Source organism: Pelodiscus sinensis, chromosome 17 (assembly GCF_049634645.1).
Source record: "Pelodiscus sinensis isolate JC-2024 chromosome 17, ASM4963464v1, whole genome shotgun sequence".
Taxonomy (NCBI): Eukaryota; Metazoa; Chordata; order Testudines; family Trionychidae; genus Pelodiscus; species Pelodiscus sinensis.
Window position 1 is genome coordinate 26,129,479 of NC_134727.1, and position 21,235 is coordinate 26,150,713.

A 21,235-nucleotide genomic window follows, 5' to 3' on the forward strand; every position below is an offset into this window, starting at 1 on the left:
ATTATGTTGTAGATGTTTGGGGTTGGGCAGGAATATGAGTTCTGGGATGCCATGAGAAGGAGGGTCCCAGGTCCCAGGCTTCAGCCTGAGCCTGAATGTGTTCTCTATAGTGATACAGCCCCATAGCCTAAACCAGGTCACATGGACCAGCTGTGGATATTCGGTTGCCCTGCAGACGTACCCTAATTGTATTGTGCAAAGCTACGAGCCTGTTAGTAGAGCCCTGCATGGATATGCAATATGTATCCGCAGCCTCTAAAATGAGCCACAGATATCCGCATTGACATCCACGGAGATCTGCACTGACATCCATGGATGGAGATACCCGTGGATCTAAAGCGGATATCTGTGAATTTTCAGGGCTCAACCTGTTAGTTCTTAACAAATGAACAAAGTGACGGGATGATAAGTGTTGGCCATAATTTATTTTCAATGGTGTTGGAAGTTCATTGGCTAATAGGCAATATGAGTAGATAGGAACATCACCCTAAATAGGTTATAACTGTACTGTATTTCATTTTTTAAAATATTTTTAGAGTGCTATGCTTGTTTAACTCATCAGCATCTGCTGTAGCTTGCACTTGTGTTACTGAGACTAAATGTTGAGTGCGTTCCAAAGACATTGTATCAGCAAAGAGTTTAACTGTATGCCTTGCTTTCAGCTCCTGAGTATTTCCATTGATTGAGGTGAGATTACTCACATGCTTAGAGTTAGGCACATGCTTAAATAGCTTGCCGAATTAGGGCCTAATGTGAGTGTAAAGAAACCTTTATGATTAGAGAGCACGCAAGTAAGCATAAGGCTACAAGTGTCTAAAGTGTCTAAAATATTACTGTTAGAATAAATTATTGAGTAAAGATTTGTGGTTGTACATAGAGATCCTATGCAATATTTTCCTATGGAAATAAGCTGTAGATATCTAATACATCAAACTGAAATAAAATATAGTCTTTGGAAAAACCATGAATTCACCATTAATTAATGTCAGTTTTATATGAATATTTGTATCACTGATCAATAATATAATTAGCTAACGTACACTGAATAAACAGTGAGTTATTTTGTCAAATAACTGTGTGAAACCAGATTTTTACATTAAAAGAGATAAAATATTTTAGAAGTGTCAATATGTCAGGCTTTAGTTGAACTAAATACAAGTAGAGTATTTCCTCCACCTTTTTTCCATTATAAATATCCACACAGTTGGTAACTTTTTAAAAAAAGGGTCTGTGGCTATAGCAGCCAGCCCTAGTACAAAAAAGCTGTTTGGCAAAAGGAAGCCTGAGAAATTCTGCTGTGGCCAGGGTCATATCCTAGGAAAGTTGCTCAGCTTAAAATAAAATAATAAAAGCATCAGATCCTGAAACAGCTCAGACATGGGTCACCAGAGGACAGGGTCTGCTCTGAGACCTCTACCTACATTCATTGTAAGTTTCAGTCCGAAGAATTTAAGAATATTCCTGGTGGCCTTAATTTCTGTGAGGGAGGATAAAATGAGTAGGAGTCTCTATTGCACTCAGCTCCCAGACCATTCAAATGTTTGTTTCTTAGCAAGAGGCTAAAGTGATCAGGAGGTTGATTTTTTTTATGTAAAGAAATGTTCATTTTTCCTTTCAGAACTGGATGTTCCCTCTGTGCTTTGCTAATATAGAAACTGGCAGAACAGGCACGGCTATTTCATTGGCGTTAGGGCTTGCATCCTTATTTGCTTGTGTCTCATTCGTATCTCATGACTGAATGAATCAACACATAATTAAGTGGTCACATGAGGACTGAGGTACAATGTTGCTCATAGCCTGATCGTTGTGAATCTTGGGAGGATCACTGCTGACGTCTGTCTTCTTCCTTGTGTGAGAAACCCTTAATCACAACAAAATGTCCCGTCCCCTCCCCCTCCAGGATAGTGGATTGCCTAAACTTCAAGAGAATCTACACTAAGAATGATACATAGGGTGGGGAGACAGAGGGGAATGGAGCTGCTGGAAAAAATCCCAGTGGTTGAGTTTACACGTCTGTTGTCAAGACACTGGAGACACAGAATACTCTAAAAAAAATCAGTCCATGTGCCACTCCTGCCCCCCAAGCGTCTTTGATTCCAGCTGCAGATGCAATTGGTGGACAAGGAATGCAGGATGAGGCCCACGGTGTGGCTCAAGCAGGCCTATTTGGCATTGGTGGATGAAAAATAACTAATAGCCTATTTTAATTTTGATTTTTTTTTTAGTTGAATCAAGTTACAGAGGCTCTGTAGCAATCATTTTCCAAGTCCAGCTGGCACATACTTGTCTGGAGATTTATTGGGTTCTCAATTATCGCCTAGTCACAAGAGCGGCCACCTTAATCAATTCTATGGATGTGGACGATGGCCAAAGAATGCTCAAATCCCTACGCTGCATTTTCAGGCCATATCAATTTCACAAGCAAGGCAGTCGTTTTCCCTTATAAGATTTGGGAAACAAGCTCTGAAGTGGGTTTTTAAAATATATAAACAGGTTCCCTCGTTGATGCTGGAAACCGCAGTCATGTGCTTGGCTCCAAGGCAGCATGTGCGAACCTTGTGGGGTAATCACTGAGGGGCCTCTGTCTGCAGGAGACTAGCTTGCTTGTCCTGGTCCCCTAGACTCAGCTAGAGTCTTTTCTCACACAGTGGTTGCAGGATGCAGATGTCCACCAGGGGTCATCTGTGTATACCCTGAACTGGACAGTAGTGCTGTTGAACATGGGTTTATTGGTTATAGTCTGTTTGGGTTAGAAAGTAATGCAACCCCCTAATGGCCAGCCAACTACAGTCCAGGGATGCTTCAAATATTGTATTGTAGCATCCACAGTATTGGCAACTCCATGCATTCAGCAAGCATGAGATTTAAAAAAAAAAAAGCCCACACTTTTTTTTGCCTTCTGGTTTTTGAGCCTTTGTCAAGCTTTTCTCTGCAAACAGGAGGGTGAGATACTTTCCCTTTCTTAATGAAAGCCAAGTTTGTCCCATGACCCCCTGACTACTGGACCTGGGGGTTTCAAAAAATGCTTGATGGTTTTTTGTAGCGCCCCAATGAAATTGAGAGTTGGCAGTACAGATTTGAGGTGGGCAGTCATCAGATCAATGGCAGAGAATGTCCCTTTGTGAGGAGGGAGTTCTGTCCCTCTCTGTGTCCATGTTTCTGAGATGAGTTCTTACATTCTAGGGTGGACTGGCTGAGCTCTAGCTGGAGACCAGCAAGAATGGAAAAAACGCACTCAGCATGGTTTGCTGCAAACAGGAAATTCTCCAGGCAGAACAGAGAGTTTCCCAGACATTCTTCTCTCATTTTCAGAGCCCTTGAATTCTGGGAATGGACACGTTTACAGTGTTCCCTTTAAGCTGTGCGCTTGTGTGGTCACTTGGGAGAGATTCAAATTAGGGATGTTAAATAGCGGTTAGGAAGCTAAACGAGTAGTCGTCGATGGAATTTCCATTGACTACTCAATTAGTTGATAAGGGGGTTCACTGCAGCCCTGCTTTTTAAATGTAGAAAGAGTCTGGCAGCCAGGCCGGGTCCCAGATGCTGTGGCTCTGCTTTTTAAATGTAGTAAGAGCCACCTAACCCTATCGGATCTTACTACATTTAAAAAACAGGTGCAGCATCTAGGACGGGGCGGGAGCCAGGATTGCTCAACCGCAGCTTGCGCCATTTTCCCAGATGCACATCTACCTTCCCTCCCCCAACAGAGACAGTCCTGGGGGGAACTGGCTTTTAAGCCGGCTCCCCTTGCACCAGCTCCTGCTCTTCCCTCCTTGCTCCCTCAAGCAGGAGGAAGCAACTAGTTGAGTAGTGACTTGAGGCTTATTGGTTAGTTGACTAGTCGCTTACATCGCTAATTCAAATGGTGCTCAACTGATGACCAGAGCATCCACAGCCTGCAGCATATGTTTCTATTAGTGATGCACATTCACACATGCCTCGGTGCACATAACACAATTTATGCTGCACATGGATGAAAAAAATAGAGGAAACATTGGACACATGCACCCTTACAGGAGAAAACAGATGGTTTTATTTAATGCACTTTATTTAATCAGTTGATGAGATGGGAAAGGATCCCATATTGTGGTTGATTTCTTGCTGCCAACATGACAGGCCAGAGAGGTGTTTTGATATTAAGTGTGTGTATATATCCTGTATGAGTATATTAGTGTTTATAGCCATGGTGTAAAACATGCTACCCACACATGGCTATTTGGCCAGTTGAGTGTGGCTAGTTTGCTGTAGCAGTGGCTACTACTTCAAAACTGGTTGGACACCACTGATTTATAGGTTATGGATAGTTCTATCCATAATCTTGTATAATTGGGCTTTTTGTTAGGAAGTTATGTGACTGTTTAATAAAATATTTACTTTTTCTTTATATAAACACATATGACAGGCTATCAGGATCCTAAACTGGTGTAAATCAACATAGCTTCATGGTAGTAATGGCAGTGTTGCCAGCTCTCACAATTTTTATCAAATCTTACTTGTTTTTCTTAAAAGCTCCATGTCCCAGAGTCCTATTCTGAGAGTGCCTGATCTAATTTATTTTTAAAAAATACCCCTTTCTGGCCTTCATGATTGCAGAGAAAAGTTTAAGAGCATGACTCCTAAAGGCTCAAAAACCAGAACGGAAATAATAAGAACTCAAAATATATTACTGTTTTTAATATCTTATGAGTCTTTAGGTAATCTTGTTATTTTGGGAGCCTGATTTGTGATTTTTTTAATGTTGGGCATTGATAATTGTGTGATGGAATTTTGTTGATTAACATCTGTTGAGACGCAGGCCCATGCACCTTCAGATTCAGTAGCAGCAAAGATCTTATATACCAACTCTATCAACAGTGAATGTTTCCATATCTTCAGTGTGCCCTTTTTGAGTTCTATTAGACATATATATAACATCCAAAATTTAAAATACTAATTCACCATTTATTCCTGTAAGAAAGTAGGCGTAGCAACTTATAAACTTAAGCTAGTAACCTTGCTTTTGCTCAAGTACCTAGAGTTGCATTGAGATTGCTTTGTGTCCTATACTCTTAAATAGCTAAAATTAGTTTTTTGCATTAATAATTCACAGTGTTGGGAATTTGAAGGAAGGATTAATGCTAGTTTTAATGGGGAAAATGTGTGCAAGGTAATTTTGTGTAGAAGGTAAATGAAAATGCTGCACTGAATGTTAGGTTGTCTTTGGGACTATGAAGAAGGGAAGGAAGACAGAGACAAAAGTTTTGTATGTGGGTTTAAGGATCAAAGAAAACACTGCCAGAATTACCCAGAAAAAAAGCAATACATTTAAAAAAGGCTTCCTTTCCAGACAAGGGAATTTTATTTGCTTTTTAAAAAATATGACCTAAGTGAAGACAAGTTAACCTTTTCTATTATAATAACTGTATTGGGAATAATTTGTATTGGGATTTTCCCCCAAAAACTTTCCATTAAATACACACACCACTAAACTATTTAATCTTTATTTTTAATAGCTACAGGGTAAGATTATTCAGCTCTCTGAATACCCGCGAGTACACAATAAAATAACTGTTTGGCAAGGGGAAAAATGCCCTGTTGTCTTGCAGTACCAGTTGGTATTATGTAGGTTTGTTTGGTGTCTCATGTCTTATTTATAGGAGATGGCAGTTGGAAACTGGATACAAAATAAACACCAGTGTTCCAGTTTAGCTTAACCATGTATCAGATTCTTTCTCTGATTGTTTATTTTTACTTTAGGCATCTTTACTTTCTTAATTTTTCATGTAGTTTATAAAGGCGGACGTCCACCTGCTCAAGTGCGAACATTTACCTTGTGAAAGGGAAAATAAATTGCAGATAGCATTGCCAAAGGACTCTTTTTATTAGATTCTCGTTTAGGATCAAGCCCCTTTTCACTGTCAATAAAAGTAATCTACTGCGATTTGAAGTCTTTTTGATTTAGTGCAAACATCCCATGTAAAGGATTTGTAAAGGTCCTTCAGGGCAAGGGGCGGCGGTGTGGGAGATGGAGGACTCAGGGCAGGGTTTTGGGGATGTGTGTGTTGGCATTCAAGAGGCTGGAGGTTAGGGGTGTGTGAGTAAGGCTTGGGGGTCACATCTGGCATGGGCCTTTTCTCTCCCCCCAATGCCCTCTAGCCGTCAGGGTGGTTTTTTCTTCCCCCTGGGAAAAGGTTTGGGATGGGGGGCTACGTACTTGGTGTGCTGGCAGGCAAGATGATGGAGCCTCCAACCCTGCTGGTCACTCCTTTGGCCATGAGGCTGTCCCCAGTGGACACTCCGCAGGGTAGCTCTCCCCTGCAGGCTCGCTGCCCCTAGTGGGCGTTCTCATATCACATCCCTCCGAATAGCAGCCCCTCTCTTTTCATGTTATTGAAAACAGTCCTTTTCCCAGGACTTCTGGTTGTACTGGCACAACCAAACCCTGACCTTGCTTTAAGTTAGGAGAAGAGGAATCTGCATGCCAGTTTTGGTGACCCTAGCTCTTCCTATTAGGAGGAGTTGTCGAACAAACGGACTCGTACACAGACAGACAGATGCACTCTAATATATAGATAGATAGGTATAGATAACATTTCTTATCAGAAACCCACAGGGTCTAGTTTTCTTTAAGGAAGATAAAATTGGGAGCCTTTACAGGTGGACAGGATTATCTGAACATTTCTTGAGATTGGTAGAAAATGCAGATCTTTCAGTTATCTTGCTGATGAAATATAAGGTTACCTACATTCTTTCTAAGCATCTTGGTTGCGGCAAACTTTAAGTTGCTGAGAAAGCTTGGATTCTCACAGCATTCACATGATCCAATTCCACTCCGTTACTGTTCTATATTAGATACTGTCCATTTCTTTTCCTAGCCAGCTAGGAATTTAGTAGCTTTTTTCCCACAAAGATCCAAAAATCACAAACAGTAATTTTTTAAAAAGTCTAACTTAGTAGTAATTCCAGAAAGGCAAATACCTGTATCTTGTAGATAAATTGGGATCAAAATATTTTTAATCGCATTTCAAATCAAATCACCATTGATTCTCACTTTGAAGCTGGGCCATAAATACAAACTTCTGTCATCTTACAGTGCTAACCAATAAATAGGACCATTTCTTGGCTGTGGTTTTTAGGGTCAAGCCACCAAATGTGTGAGGGAACTTTACTTACGTAAGACTCATTCTAAGCAAAAAATAATTCATTGTGCCGTCTCTATTCTATTAGAGCAAAATGGCTGCAACTCCTTTATTTAGCCTGAATTTGGGATTTGAATCCACTTTTGCCTCAAGAGTTTAGCACCACGTGATTTGTCCCCCAAAATTGAAAGTATGCTTTGACTGCAGTTTTTAATAGTTAGAAAGAGTCAAGATACAGTAAAGGCAATAAATCCCTTTCTGTTGACGGGTTATTTTATTCTGGTTTTATTTTGTGGACTTAGTTTGTAACAATCTGGCATTGTGAATTGTGCAGGCAGACTGCTGTGACTGTGTTGAGGCCCTCTGATTTAAGGATGAGGCCTCTGGCTTCAAGTCCAGAAGCTGCTCCACACAATAGAGACCCCTGCATTGAGGCAGGTCTTCAGTGGGACTGTGTTGAGACCTAGTGAGAGCTCTAGCATAGAGCTCATTGTGGGACTTGGCCCTCAGGAAGCATATTTTAGAAAATTTTTGCTTTTGAACTTTTTAACTTTTAAAGTATTTACCAGCTGGGTTACTTAAATTGATGTTTGAGCCCCTAAATACATAGTTTGAGTTCTCAGATGTGTTGAGCATCTGTGTCCACTGTTGAAGTCAGTGGGTAAACATTGGCCTAAATGGGGAACAAATGCAAATTTTTCTGAGTTACAAATTTTTTTATGGAAGCGCCGTTCAAAAATAGAAGCTGTAACTCTATCAAAATGAATTACATGTTAATAGTACAGGAAAGAGGACACTATTTCAATGTAGATTGTAGAAAATAACTAATAGTATAATTTATATCTGTTACTAACTCAGGACCCAATCGTATGTTCCTTATGGGACCAGAAACTCCCATGGTCCTCAGGGGACGCGGGGCTCTGTTGCCACTCATTTATCTCTATGGAATAGGATGTGTCTCACGTAACTGTACAGGAAATGGTTGCTTATTTTGTATGCGTGCAGGATGGTGGTGATGATTCTAATTTATCTAGGGCCTTTGAAACAGTGAATGGTCAATATAAGATGCTGCAGTTGTTGCTATCTGTCTACAGTTATGAAGCTTGACTTCACTTAGTGCATCTTAAGTGCTATCCATTCAGATTTTTTCCTGTCACTTATTAGACTGTGGCTGTGTCCTCTTTCAAAGCTCTTCTCTTTAATGTGCATCAAGTTACTGTGAGGTAATATGGAAACTTCAGTTGTTACGCCTGTAAATAAATATTTACATAATACATTAGGCTCAACTCCTCAATGCTGCATCCCTTGAAAAAAGGTCACTTTTGACATCATTGACTTTTTTAGAGAGCAGTGCATATGCGGCACATGACATAGATGGTTTTCAAGTAATTTCATTCTGGCAAGAGCAAGTTACTGTATTCCTGGCTGTGCCCCTTGGTAAACAAGAAGATAACTCAGGGTCAAATAGTAATAGAGAGGTAGCCGTGTTAGTCTGATCTTGCTAAAGCAAAAGGAAAAACTATGTAGCACTTTAAAGACTAACAAGATGGTTTAATAGGTGATGAGCTTTCGTGGGCCAGACCCCCAAAAGTTCATCACCTATTAAACCATCTTGTTTGTCTTCAGGGTCAAATGTTATCACTTACAGTTCCTATTGGAAGGGAGCTGCGAGTATAAAAGGCAGGATCTGGATTTAAGGCACCAGTGCTTCCTGAAGTTTCTCACTTGATTAGCTGTATTTATCCGAGTAGTCCTGCTGATTCCATTGGGCTGACTCACTTCTGTAAAGTGGAACATATGCATAACTGAAGGGCCAGGCCTTTTGGTCTTTAATTTTGGACACTCTAGTGAGCACAGGAGTTTGCAGTTCTGGATGCTATACTGCATTGCTATTTCTGTTTTATCTCCTACTCCCATTATAAGGGACCAAAAAGGCACCACTCAGGTAGAAAAATTTCAAGTGAAATCTTGGCTTCCCTGAAGCCAATGAGACTTTTTTTTTTTCAATTGACTTCAGGTTTTTAACCCTAGATTTCTAACATTCTGCATGTTGCACTAAAGAGGGGTGTGTGTGTGTGTGTGTGTGTGTGTGTGTGTGTACAAACAGGAGCTCTGTGTTCTTCAGTGTGTGTGTGTGTGTGTGTGTGTGTGTGTGTGTGTGTGTGCGCGCGCGCGCGCGCAGACAGGAGCTCTGTGTTCTTCAGTGGAATTCACCCAGGCAGGTGGGAAATCCTCTGTGGATAGTCTCCAGGAATGAAGTTTATGAAGCTATGAATTAGCTCAGCTAGCTTCTGTGAAATTAATGGGTTAACAATAGCAGTGAACTTTGCGATGAGGGGATGCTGCAGAAAATCCTAATGTTGGAAGATTTATTCTGATAGCCCCCTGTGTATCGTAGGTGCTAGCAATAACCTGAAGTCACCAGCCACAGAGTAAAATTAAAGTGGGGATTTGCTCAAATTTTTAAGGGAGATGGTCCCCACTGCGTGTTAATGTTCTACCTTTGCATATTTCCTTCTTTTTAATAGTGCAAGCAATAAGCAAATTAATCATATGCGCTATTTCTACACACACACACATAATATTTAACACCTTTTGTCACATGCTGAACCTTTCTGGATGTTTCACTATCTACCCGCTTCCAAAGATTTTGGGACAATCCCTGTAAACATTAAGCCTTTTGCTCTTGTGATGATACTACCATCAGCTTCCTTCTAAGGCCAGGGGTTACCCCAAGAGTAGTTATGAAACCATGTTTACTGCTCTGTAGCTGGTCAGGATTTCTTAGAGGGTCTTATTACACATCTCCTGTTTCTAAACTCCATATTGCCATCTAATTGTCTTGACTGTTCCTGGTTACTTGTAATCTTAATGAGCCTGTACAGAAAATACAGTGCCGTCTTTGTTCCTATAGGAGACTGGTGGTGGGAAAGGTTGGAAGTTGCTGAAAACAGAAAATGTTTCTGTTTTCACTAAGCATGAAACATACTTCAGTTCTGCACTATAACTGTGTATCAGCAGTTCAACCTTTTTGCAATACATGTGAATAATTGTAGGCATCCCTTCTGGATGTCCAGTATAAAGCAGGCATTCTATACTGTTAAACCTTTAAAGGCCTTATTTTAGCGGTGAAATCGGTGTGTCTGAATCTTAGGCAGAGCTGGGATTGGATGGCAGGCTCATTGCAGACCCAGGTGGCATATACTGACAGCTCTGGGTCACATGATGGCTATTAGTGCTTGCTTTTCCACTCGCCTGCTCAGCCTGTCAGCCAGGGTTGGACTGGAGCATCCTGCAGCTTCCAAGAATGTGGAGGGGGAGGAGTCTGAGAGCAGGCTGCTTTGTTTTTCTCCCCTCTTCTTCGATCAGCCTGAATTCCTGACACATGTGGATCATGGGGGCTTAGAACTGCAGCCATAGTTGCCAGGGGATTCTGGTTATGTGGCTCAACTCATATTGGATTCGCTAAAGAAGAAGGATAGATTGAAACTGGCGTGGAGAGCCTACATTGACTGCCAAAGCAGCACTTAGCTATCAAATGAATTAGACTAATCTTCTCTCCTCCGCAGTAATATACTTGAGGAGACAAAGGAGCAGGGAAAACAGGCAACGTTTACTTTAGTAAAGCTCTCGGACTGGGCAGCAGAATGGAAGGACAGGAGATTGGTTATGAAACTATAGGACAGAGTAGATGGATCCTTATGCAGAAATCCATATTTTGCTTCTGGGATCTGCTTTCTTAAAGGCTGTATTAATGATCCAGTTGCTAGGATTAAGGTTTTTGCATTGCAGCATGGAGAGTCTTTTGTTTGAGTTAAATTCAGACCTCTCAATATGTCACCTGACAGTCGTGTGGTTTTGGATGAATATGGCTCATTGCTATTATTAACCTAGGTTGGCAGCAGGGCGTAATAGGAGTTTATAGGGATTTTGAAAAGTGGATCTGCGTGGGGAGACAAAGATGCTTCTCAGGTATGATCAATACATTATTGACGTTATTTTTACAATTTGGTTATTAACTTTCTTAACAATAGATTTGCTTCCTTAAGACTTTTTTGTAGAAATGTCATGCTTTCTAAAATATATATAGGCGTATATTTGATAATGCCTATAGCTGTACATGGAGTGGCACTATTCTGCATTTTTAAAACACCCTAAAATAATTCCATCTGCTGTAAGTTTGCAAAGACTAATGCTGATGTGCTAAAATAATGTGAATGGTTGTGTTCAGTGCTATTGAATTTAATCTGAAGGGACTCTTCTTGCTTTGTGAGTGTGTGGTTTATATATATATATATATATATATATATATAAACAGAGCGTTTTCCAAAAGAACAAATTAGGGAAAGTGTGTGTATTTGTAAATCCTCTAAAAACTGAACAGGTGTTTTCTGGAATGGCATGACTTAAATATGCCCACAAATCTACTTCTAGGAATTGCTAGTGTTGTCTTTAAAGTCTTGATTGCTGGAAGTTAAGTTGTAAAGATGGTCAAAATATTTAATACTTTTTTACAAACCTTCTAGAATATTTATTTTCACAGTCTCACAATGCTTTCAAGTTATTGTGTTCATTATACTATGGCTATGTATGGCTATATTATGTGTTTGTATTCTGTGTACTTTTGCTCAGAGGCCAGCAAAGAAGAACTAAGTCCCTGTTTAAAAAAAGGCATTTGGAGCACATTGGAGTTTAAAGTGTGAAATAGGCATCCAAGTGAGAGCTGAATGGCTAAGCAGAGGCAAGTGACTAACAGGTGGGAGTTAAAAATGAAAACAAACTAAGTTAGTTTAGTTTGGGAATCCGACAGCACATTAGAATTTAGAGTCAGGACTAATAAAGGTAGAATCCAGCTGAAGTTTAGGTCTCGGTTTATTGTACAAAGTGCAGAATGTCACATTGCTTTTTATGTGGCCAAATGTGCACAGTGCAAGCAACTCAAGGATCCCCTAGAATGGGTATTACAGTTACTCAAGAGTGAGAACTGCTAAACTGGTAGATCAATGAGACAGATTTATAGATGTGACACAAAGCTGGCATTTGCAGCCTGCAGCTGTGCCCTTCTTCCCTCGAGGGTTTGGCAAACTCAGAAATATAGAAGAGCAAGACTCAGCTTTAGTGTTAAAAGAAAAGTCAGCTTCTAGTTCTATTCCATGTGGCAAGCCTTGAAACTGCAAGCTCTTTGAACCAATGGTTAGGGATGCAAGCTTGTCAATGATCCAGCCTTAAAGATCATAGGTTATTCCCTGGCAGCCATCCATCTCCAGCGATGACCGACCCCCTTGATTGTGGGAAGATCCCAGGCCGAGTTCACAGTTGTAGGAGGCAGTGTCAACCAGGGCACTAGAATAAGCTCCCCGCCAATCAGCTGACACTGACTTGTGGTCTTGTTAAATCACATAGGTCAGAATTTTCTCTGTGCAATTGGGTCATACATCCTCTTCCAGTGGACTCAGACTGTTACGGATAACTGCACCTTGCACAACTTTTCTAAGTATTGGTCCTGTGATTGCACTAGCAATGGAATATCCTCTTCTTCCTTCCTTCATGTGCAACTACAAGGCTATATTATTTTGCAAAAATCTAAGTCGAACTTCCTGCTGAAAACACCACGCGTGCAAATCAGTGGTATGAACTTGATTCCCCATTTCTGGATAATTAGTTTCGTTTGAATTTCTGGTGCCTCTAGCAAAAATGGTTGCATTAAAACTTGAAACACTATTAACATAATCACCCATTAAATACCTGATGAGTTCCAAATTAGTTATCCTTTTTCAAGAAAAATCTATGTATGGTGAACTGTCCATAATGCATCTATATAGCAGCAGGAATGTAATAGTGTAGGTGATTAACCGATAAGCAAAGGCTTATAGTTTAATGTTATAGACTACACATATTTCCCTCCCTCTTCCCCTCCCTGTTGCCAGTACATTTTTTAGCAGGCTGTCCAGCAGTGTGGCTTAGACCTGGCTTACTGAGGATCCAGGACCTACACCTGCTGTGGCTCTGCATTTAAAGTGTATTAGGAGGCAGGCGAGCAGGCAGCCTGGCTCAGTTCCGGCTCGTACAAGCTCTGGGAGCTCAGACCTGCCCTAGACAGGGGCTGTTGCCATCCCACGCTGCTGACTCTGTATCAGAGGCAGCAGCACAGAGCGACAGGCAGTCAGTCTGTGCGGGAAGCTGGTTTTTAAAGTGGCTTCCCTCACAGACAAGCTCCTGCCTGGCACCCCTTGCTGCTGCCTCTGATAGAGAGGCAACAGTGCAGAGTGGCAGGGGGCTCCTCAGGAGTCAGGCTAGAGCATGCTGGCTGCCAGCCCCACCCCCGAGAGACTATAGAATAGTCGATTAACCAATAAGAATTCATGAGGTTACTCGACTATTCAATCAACCAATATTTAACATCCTTATATAGCAGTCGTCAAAACAGTGAGTGAGTTCTCAACCATGGTGAGAAAATGTTGGAGAACATGGTATGTCCTCACTGCAAGGCCTGCATTCCATTTTGTTTTTTGGTCATGTCTTCTGAAAGGCATAGGAATTGAAAAGATCCAGGAGTACACAGCACATCTGTCTGGAGTATTGTGGAAAAGGGAGTGGTAAAAGGAAGGAAGTACTTAATCTGCAAAGGGGATGGAGCATGATCAGAGGTAAGAGAGGTAATGTAGTGAATGGTACATAGAAGGCCAGTAAGGTGCTCCTCTTTACTTTCCCCCTGTAATTAAATAACTGAAGGGTTGTCAGTATCAATAGACAGCATGTATACCTAATAGAAGAATATATATTTTATGCAACTTGAAGATAAGCTGTAACACTCTGCAGCACAGTATTTTAAATGCATACTGCTTAGAAAGATTTCAGAAGTGGATTACACCTTTATACTTACGCTCTATGCTCTTCAGAACAGGGTCAAATGAATGTTGTTGCTAATTATGTATGCTCATTCAAGACTTAACACAAGGGGATCCCAAACCTGGACTGGAGGCTCTAATCACAGCTGCCATACACAATAAATAATAATAATAATAATAATAATAATAAATTAATAATAAATATATTTAGGAAATTAGTTAAAACTACAAGGACTGTGAATCCCTGTGCTTCAGGGTGCTTCTGATCACCAGCGAGGACAAGAAAAAATGTTATCCCCAGTATGTAGCTTTGTACTGCTAGCTGCATTATGAAGCACCCGACATTGGTCACCATCAGTGTGAGGGCACCAGTCAAGATAGACCAGAGTTCTATTCCAGTCTGGCTGTTCATATCAACATTCTAAAAAGGTGCTAACATGAAAAACATGCAGAACAGATAAGCTGCTGTAAACTATAAATATCATTTGCGTAGATGCTTTTAAAAATAGTTTGAAGTGATTCATCACTGGGCAGTTTTCATACCTATGGGTAACATGATGTTGAAAACAATAAATTGACTGATAGTTCTAGCTTGCTGTTTGGATAACTGGCCATATCCTTTTTTAGAGAGGTTTTACTTTTAGGTAATTTAAGTTGTAAGTTTCTGTTTATTTGGTATCTTGATTTGGTGTCTTGATTAGGATCACCCCTTCCTTTGATTTCATTTGTATTTTATTTAGATTTTAAAAAATGTTTTGTTAGTTATTAAAAAGTAAACCAGCAGGATCCCATGTCATTTAGAAATGAAATCTTATTAGAGAGAAAATCTTTGCTGAGAGAGAGAACTTCATTAAGGTAATTTCTTAAGTGTCAAAAAAGGTTCTGTTGGTCTTACAAATAAGTACAAGAATCTTTGAGTCTTTAGTTACAGAAAAAAATTGAACTTTAATGGGATGGAGGAGTATTTGTATGTGTGGTGTCTCATGTATTAAGCCATAGTGCTGCATTGAACCATCATCTTTGGATCACTCCTTAACCTCCAAGAAAAACAGTTATAGTAGCAACAAATGCTGTGCATTAGAGATGCGTGAGAAAATCCTTTATCAGAGAGAATTCAGAATGGTGACTTGTATACTGATGAACAAATCTCATCATTGGTATTTTAAAAGGTTTTTTTAAACAAGCTACATTCATAGGGATTCAAAGAACATACAGGAAAAGAAAATAACTCTGCTGTAGCATGTCTGACCATTTAATTTCCATGAGTACATATTTTAGGAATATTACATTTCAAAAGATTTGCAAATATTTGTGACTTTTGGAAAATTACTTTATTAATTTGGTTCAGTTAGGTCGTATTCTGAGGTTTTCTTATGCTCCCCCTTCTTTCACATTCCATGCCAGAGCAAATATGACCTTGGAATTTGAACTTATAAAGTTAGTAGGGGGCTGCAGTCCTTGCTCTCTCTGGCCACCTCTCTCTGGCCACTTTTGTGGTCAGAAAGTCTGATGACATCATTCTGCCGCATGATAGAATATATATATATATATATATATATATATATATATATATATATATATATATATATTCTAAGAGAGAGAGAGAATGCACTCAGTTGCATAGCAATATTAGCCTTTGGCAGGAAATTCATCTTTAGAACCTGTTGCAATTAGGCTGAAGACTTACTATGTGATATATTGAAGAACCAATCTATTCGTCACAATGTAGGACCAATGTGCCAGCCTTTCCTTGCTAAGATCTAAAGAAAATTACTTAATTTTGGAGTTGTGTTTTAAAGAGTCTGTTTACTTATATAACCTTTAAAAAGGCTTCCCACCATATTTCCCATCTTTGAACTGCTGCATCCTTTACATTTTGTGCTCATCATGGATGGGGTTTTCAAAAACTCTTATATCATGTATGTGCATGTGAAAATCTCACCCTCTATGAATTATAATTATTATTTATTGAAGGCTTATAGAAACTACAGTTATACAATCAGGATGGGTACCATCTTCCTCTCTTGGTTCTTCAGTGAGGTCAGAATATGAAATTTGTAACATCACAGTCATCTACCATGACAACAGACTGAGCTTTCTTAAAACCATCTCCATAGAAAGATCAAGTAGCAGCAATTGAATTATGCAGGAGAAACATCTCATTAACAAAACTAGTCAAGATTTTCACAGCAGTGTTGGGAGGTTTAGACACAGCTTTCGTTACCATGAGCAGAATATGCGAGTCTAAATCCCCAGAGTGCTGTGAAAATCTCAGATAAATATCAATTACACTTCATGGTAAGCTACCATTTATATATAGCTATATACTGTCCAGCTGATGGGGTAGGGGGCGGAGGACAAAGAGGGCAACTGCCCTAGGGACCTGCAATTCAAAAGGGCTCCCAGCTGCTGCTATTATGGTGGTAGCTGGAGCCTCAAATCCTTTAAATCATTGCTGGAGCCCCATATGGTGCACTCTGGGTGATGCTGAGCCTGCCTGAGAAAAGCTAGCCCCAGCTCCACCACTTCCACATGAGGCCCTGTCCCATCTGGCTAGCCCCCCACCCTCCAACTGCCTTGCCCAGGAGCCTGGCAAGAGGATCAGTCCCACTGGCTATATGGGTAAACATGCATAGAAATCAATAAATGATTAATAGATATTTTACGTGTGTTTCATGAATAGCTATAGATGGTTATAATCGCATCAGCTGGAGTGTACCAATTATACAGGTCTTTGGACTTTTGAAGAGTGTAAGAATTGATTAACCGTTTATTAAAACATCCTTTAATCATTTGTTAGCCCTTGATAAAGGGAACTCTTAATATGATATGTGATTTAACTACCTTTAATGTCAAGGGAGGCACAGAATGATTTTAGTCAAGGGAATGTATTTTTCCATGAACCTTTCCTCTTACTCTCCTTCTCCCTAAAGAAAAAGTGTTCTCTGCATGTTGCCATTATTTCCCACAAGGTTGTAAAACAGGTAAAATTTGCCAGCAACAGAGGGATATTATACAAAGCAATCCTTTTACCTCCTTGGCTCTCAGGTTAAGAGCTAAATGGGTTTCACACTTTTGCTTGGATCTTCTATCTTAGGTAGCCCCCAATATGGTAGTATCCAAGTGTTTTTTTTTAATCTTTAATATATTTATCCTCTTAACATCCCCATGAGTGGTAGAGAAGTACATTATGCCCATTTTACAGACGGGGAACAGAAGCACAGAGTAACAAAGTGACTTGCCTGTGGTTAAACAGTAAATCTCTGAAAAATTCTCCATACTTTGGGAATAAAGATGCACAGATCCTTAGTTGTGCACATTGTTGTTTTATACCAATGAATATCTGTCCCAGAGTATTGTCCTGCAGTATTTATTCTGGGGATGTGTATTGCATATGGTAAAGGTTTGTACGTTTTCTCCAGATGCTCTTTTAAGATGTCAGCCTGTACAGCTGTTAAACAGGAGAGCAAATCTGATCTGTATGTCTTTCCTACTAAAGTGTGTGTCTAAGCATATGTCAGTGCTGCTATAAGGCACTATGCTTGGCCCAGGCCAACTGATTCAGGCTTGAGGGGCCCGCATTGCGGGGCTGTTTAATTGCTGTATAGATGTTTGCAGCCTGAGCTCTGGGTCCCTCCCACCTCACAGGGTCTGAAAGCCTGGGATCCAGCCCAAATCCAGACATCTACATTGAAATTAAACAGCTGTGCAAGCCCTAGTGAGTGGGCACAGGCCAGCCATGGGTGTCGAACTACGGTATAGACATGCCTTAAATGCTGAATGGACAAGGTGTTGGTTTGAGGTGCCAGCCTGCATCTATTTATTGACTCCTCGGCTAGTGTTCTTGATTCAGGGAACACGCCAGTACTGCCAGAGAATATTTTGCAAGGCTAAAGAGCATTAAAGCTATATTATGTAACAGAGATCACACTTATCTGGGACTATCATGAATATGATTTATAGCACATGTTGAATATTTGTATCAAGAAAGGTAAAACGACATGTACAGGAATGGAGAAGTAAACAAGCTCTTGTTATCTTGACCCAATACGTTGCCGAATGCAGCAAGGGTTTTATATTTAGCTTGCTTTCCTCTTCGTGTGTAATCTGCTCCTGGGGCATGTTATAAGCGGACTTTCCTAAACAGCTGTAAGGGTTCCTGCCTTCCTTTGCCAGGATAGTGAAAAGATTTCATAGTCGAATTGCTGAAGTACTAATAGAAGTCATGCTTTTATTTAAGAGAGAGGCAAATTCAAATGCATTGCAGGAGTGAGACAAGCAAAAATAATAATTTTGTAAGCAATGGATTATTATGATTTGTTTATAATAGTGTCAATGGCATAGCTTATGAGAATGATTTCTGAACTTTCCACTCTAAGGGTAGGAGATCCCTCAACCATATGGTTCCTACTAAGGCTGTGAGTGTGAGATGATCTACTGGACTCACTTCAGTAACTAGAGATTGCATGCAGGGAGTTGACTTGGGCCAAACTGCTCTAAATATAGTGGCTTAGTGTCTCTCTCAAATGGCTCTTTTCTGGTGCCGTCTCAACTAATAGTTGTGTGTTTGTGTTTCACAGTAAGTGACATTTGCTCTGCTTCATGGGAGAGGATACCACCATCTCTCGAATGGATGGATTCTCATGGCAGCTGTCAATCAGAACTTGCCTATACTATTACCGGGCCAGAATCTGCTGTTACTGAAATAAATGGCAAAATTCCAGTTGACTACAGGCCCAAGGCATACTGGGACTGCTGGCAGGAGAAGTAGGAGAAGGGCAGAGGACCAGTGTTGTTTGCAAGCGCTGTACTCCAATTCTGTTGTCCTGTTTTAATAGTCATGGTAGCTAATGGTAGAATTTTTTTGTCTAGAATTTAGTTACTTAGCCATCGGGTCTCCTTCTGAGGTATGCAGTTTTCATTGAGGGTAACTAGCTTGATGTGTGTACACTAGGGATGTTACATTTCAGTTAATCAGCTAATGGAGTAGTTGATGGAACTTCCATTGACTACTTGATTAGTCGATAAGGGGAGGCGCTCCCTATACCAGCTGCAGGCGGCTCTTAGTATACTTAAAAGGTTGAGGCGTAGCAGGGAACCCGGGGCGAACGGGAACTCAAGCATTCCCCACTCACGTGGCGTCCCCACTGCTGCACCTCTGCTTTTTAAATGTAGTAAGAGCCCCCTTACTACATTTAAAAGGCAGAGGCACAGCTGTTGGGACCCAGTGCAAGCTTCAGTCCCCACTTGCGCTGTTTCTCCCATTGCACCTCTGCCCCCCCTACCATCCCCTGTGGAGGTGGTGCTGGGGGGGAACCAACTTTTAAGCTGGTTCCCCCCAGTACAGCTCCTGTTCTCCCCCTTGCTGCCTCTGATACAGAGGCAGCAAGGGTGGGGGGGGGGGGGGGGAGCAAATTGTTGACTAATGACTTGACTACCCAATAAGCCTAGCTTTATCAAGTAGTTGACTAGTTGCTTTCATCCCTAGTGTATACCAAGACAAAACCAGGCTCTTACACTCAAATTCTGGACAGCAATATATTTCAGTTGTAAATTGCTCAAGTTTTCTCCTGTATTTCTTTCCCCCCTCCTGCCCATTTACTGTTTGTTACATAGTATCCTCTTTGTAGCTTCTCTTTTTCTCCTCCCTTGCTAAATTGTGGGGCTAAGCTGATTAGGAAATGGACTTCCTCCCCCAAAAGACCCAAGGAACTGTATTTACTGCTGCTTAAATTCCTCCAGGCTGATTGTAATCTAGCTAGGGATGTAAGAGTATAGCCATTTGAACGGGTAACTGCTACATGGCTACACAAGGCTCAGGGTCTGGCTCCTGGGCGCACCAGCTTCCGTGCTCCTGGGGAACTGCCTGCAGCCCTCCGCTGCTGCCTCTGTATCAGAAGGGACCAAAAAGCACAATCTCAATAAAGGCCCAGTCTAGTAACACAAGAGCTTATAATGATGATGGTGGTGGCCTGAACTGTCATTCTCTCTGTGTCTGAATGCAGCAATTACAGTAATTGGAGATAGACCCCAGCCACATGCAGATGTACGCTCTCCTGGAGCCTTGGGTGATTCTAATCTAGGGTTTTGGTTTGAACCCATCTATAAGACTGCCAGCCTAATCATGGCACATTTTTAACACAAACTTTTTGGGCCTTTATGGAAGGGTGGGTGGCTTCTCTATGGATTTTTTTTTTCAGTAATGCAGTTAAATGCTGATAGGCACTATGATGAATACTGATATCATCCGAGTAACACCAATTTACAGCAGTGTGTGATTTAACCCTCTTGCTACGTAGGCATGATGCTTGCCATAGGGTCAAAATGTTTAATAAGTTGCCATTGCATGTCTTGAGTTTTATATTTTAATAATAGTCAGGCATACAAAAATGGTAAAAGCAATGATGTAATAACTCATTGTAGTAACAGACACCTCTGTCCCTTTGTTTTCCATTCAAGCTGGCCTTTACCGGAGTTTGACCCAAGTCAGATCCGACTGATTGTGTACCAAGACTGTGAAAGAAGAGGGCGAAATGTCTTATTTGACTCCAGCTCTAAAAGAAGAACTGAGGACATATCAGTGTCGGTGAGCATTGCTAATCATATACTTGAAACTTGGTTACAGTAGATTGTATATTTTTTCAAAGTAGCACAAGATTAATATGTAAAACACCTTGTATTTTTGTTCACGTTTCAAATGTCCAGATCCATGTTGCCCAATATTTATTGTCAGAGCTCGACAAATAATGCAATCTACTTGCTCATGACGAGTAGATTGCAACCTGGAAGAGCTGAGTTTGGGCGATCTGCGCATGCGCAGAACTATCTGTGCATGCGCAGATCGCCGGACAGCGCGGCTGGCGAACAGGGCTCGCCGTGGTTTGGCGAGCCCTGCTTATTGTGTTGCAAAGTATTCGAGAGTCAGTGATTCTCTCCAACAGTGTTATTTTTATTTCTGGACTTTTCTTTCAAAACCATGCAGTGCCATGTATGGGTGATGGAGAGGCAGTAGAAGATTTCAACTTCTAATCATTGTACCAGCTGTTTGGCAGAAAGTCACTTGAAAACTTTGACTTTTTGGTTTTTTCTTTTGTCAGCGAATTAACTGCTGTTTATTGATTGGTGAATTTGCAATGTAATTGCTGGAGCAGAATGAATGAGGGTGTTCTTTGGGTAGGCACAGGAAAGCAAGTTCTAGGCTAGTATTGCCAATAGGGATGTAAGCAACTAGCTGACTAGCCAATAAGCAAAAGCTTATCAGATAGTCGA

The 21,235-nt window shown here is 40.8% G+C and overlaps 1 protein-coding gene across 4 annotated transcripts in view; it reads left to right on the plus strand.

Annotated features, from left to right (window-relative positions):
• FNIP1 (folliculin interacting protein 1) overlaps positions 1-21,235 on the plus strand; it is a 99,538-nt gene that overhangs the window by 20,176 nt on the left and 58,127 nt on the right. For 3 of the 4 annotated variants that reach the window (XR_003087990.2, XM_006116070.4, XM_006116071.4), the window contains exon 2: positions 20,426-20,552. Coding sequence is in view for 3 of the 4 variants with exons in the window: in XM_006116070.4 (XP_006116132.1) it covers positions 20,426-20,552 (127 nt within the window). In the remaining variant the exon portion in view is untranslated. Of the gene's footprint in view, positions 1-9,320; positions 11,091-20,425; positions 20,553-21,235 lie in introns of those variants that run through there. The other variant, XM_006116073.4, reaches the window with a different exon arrangement.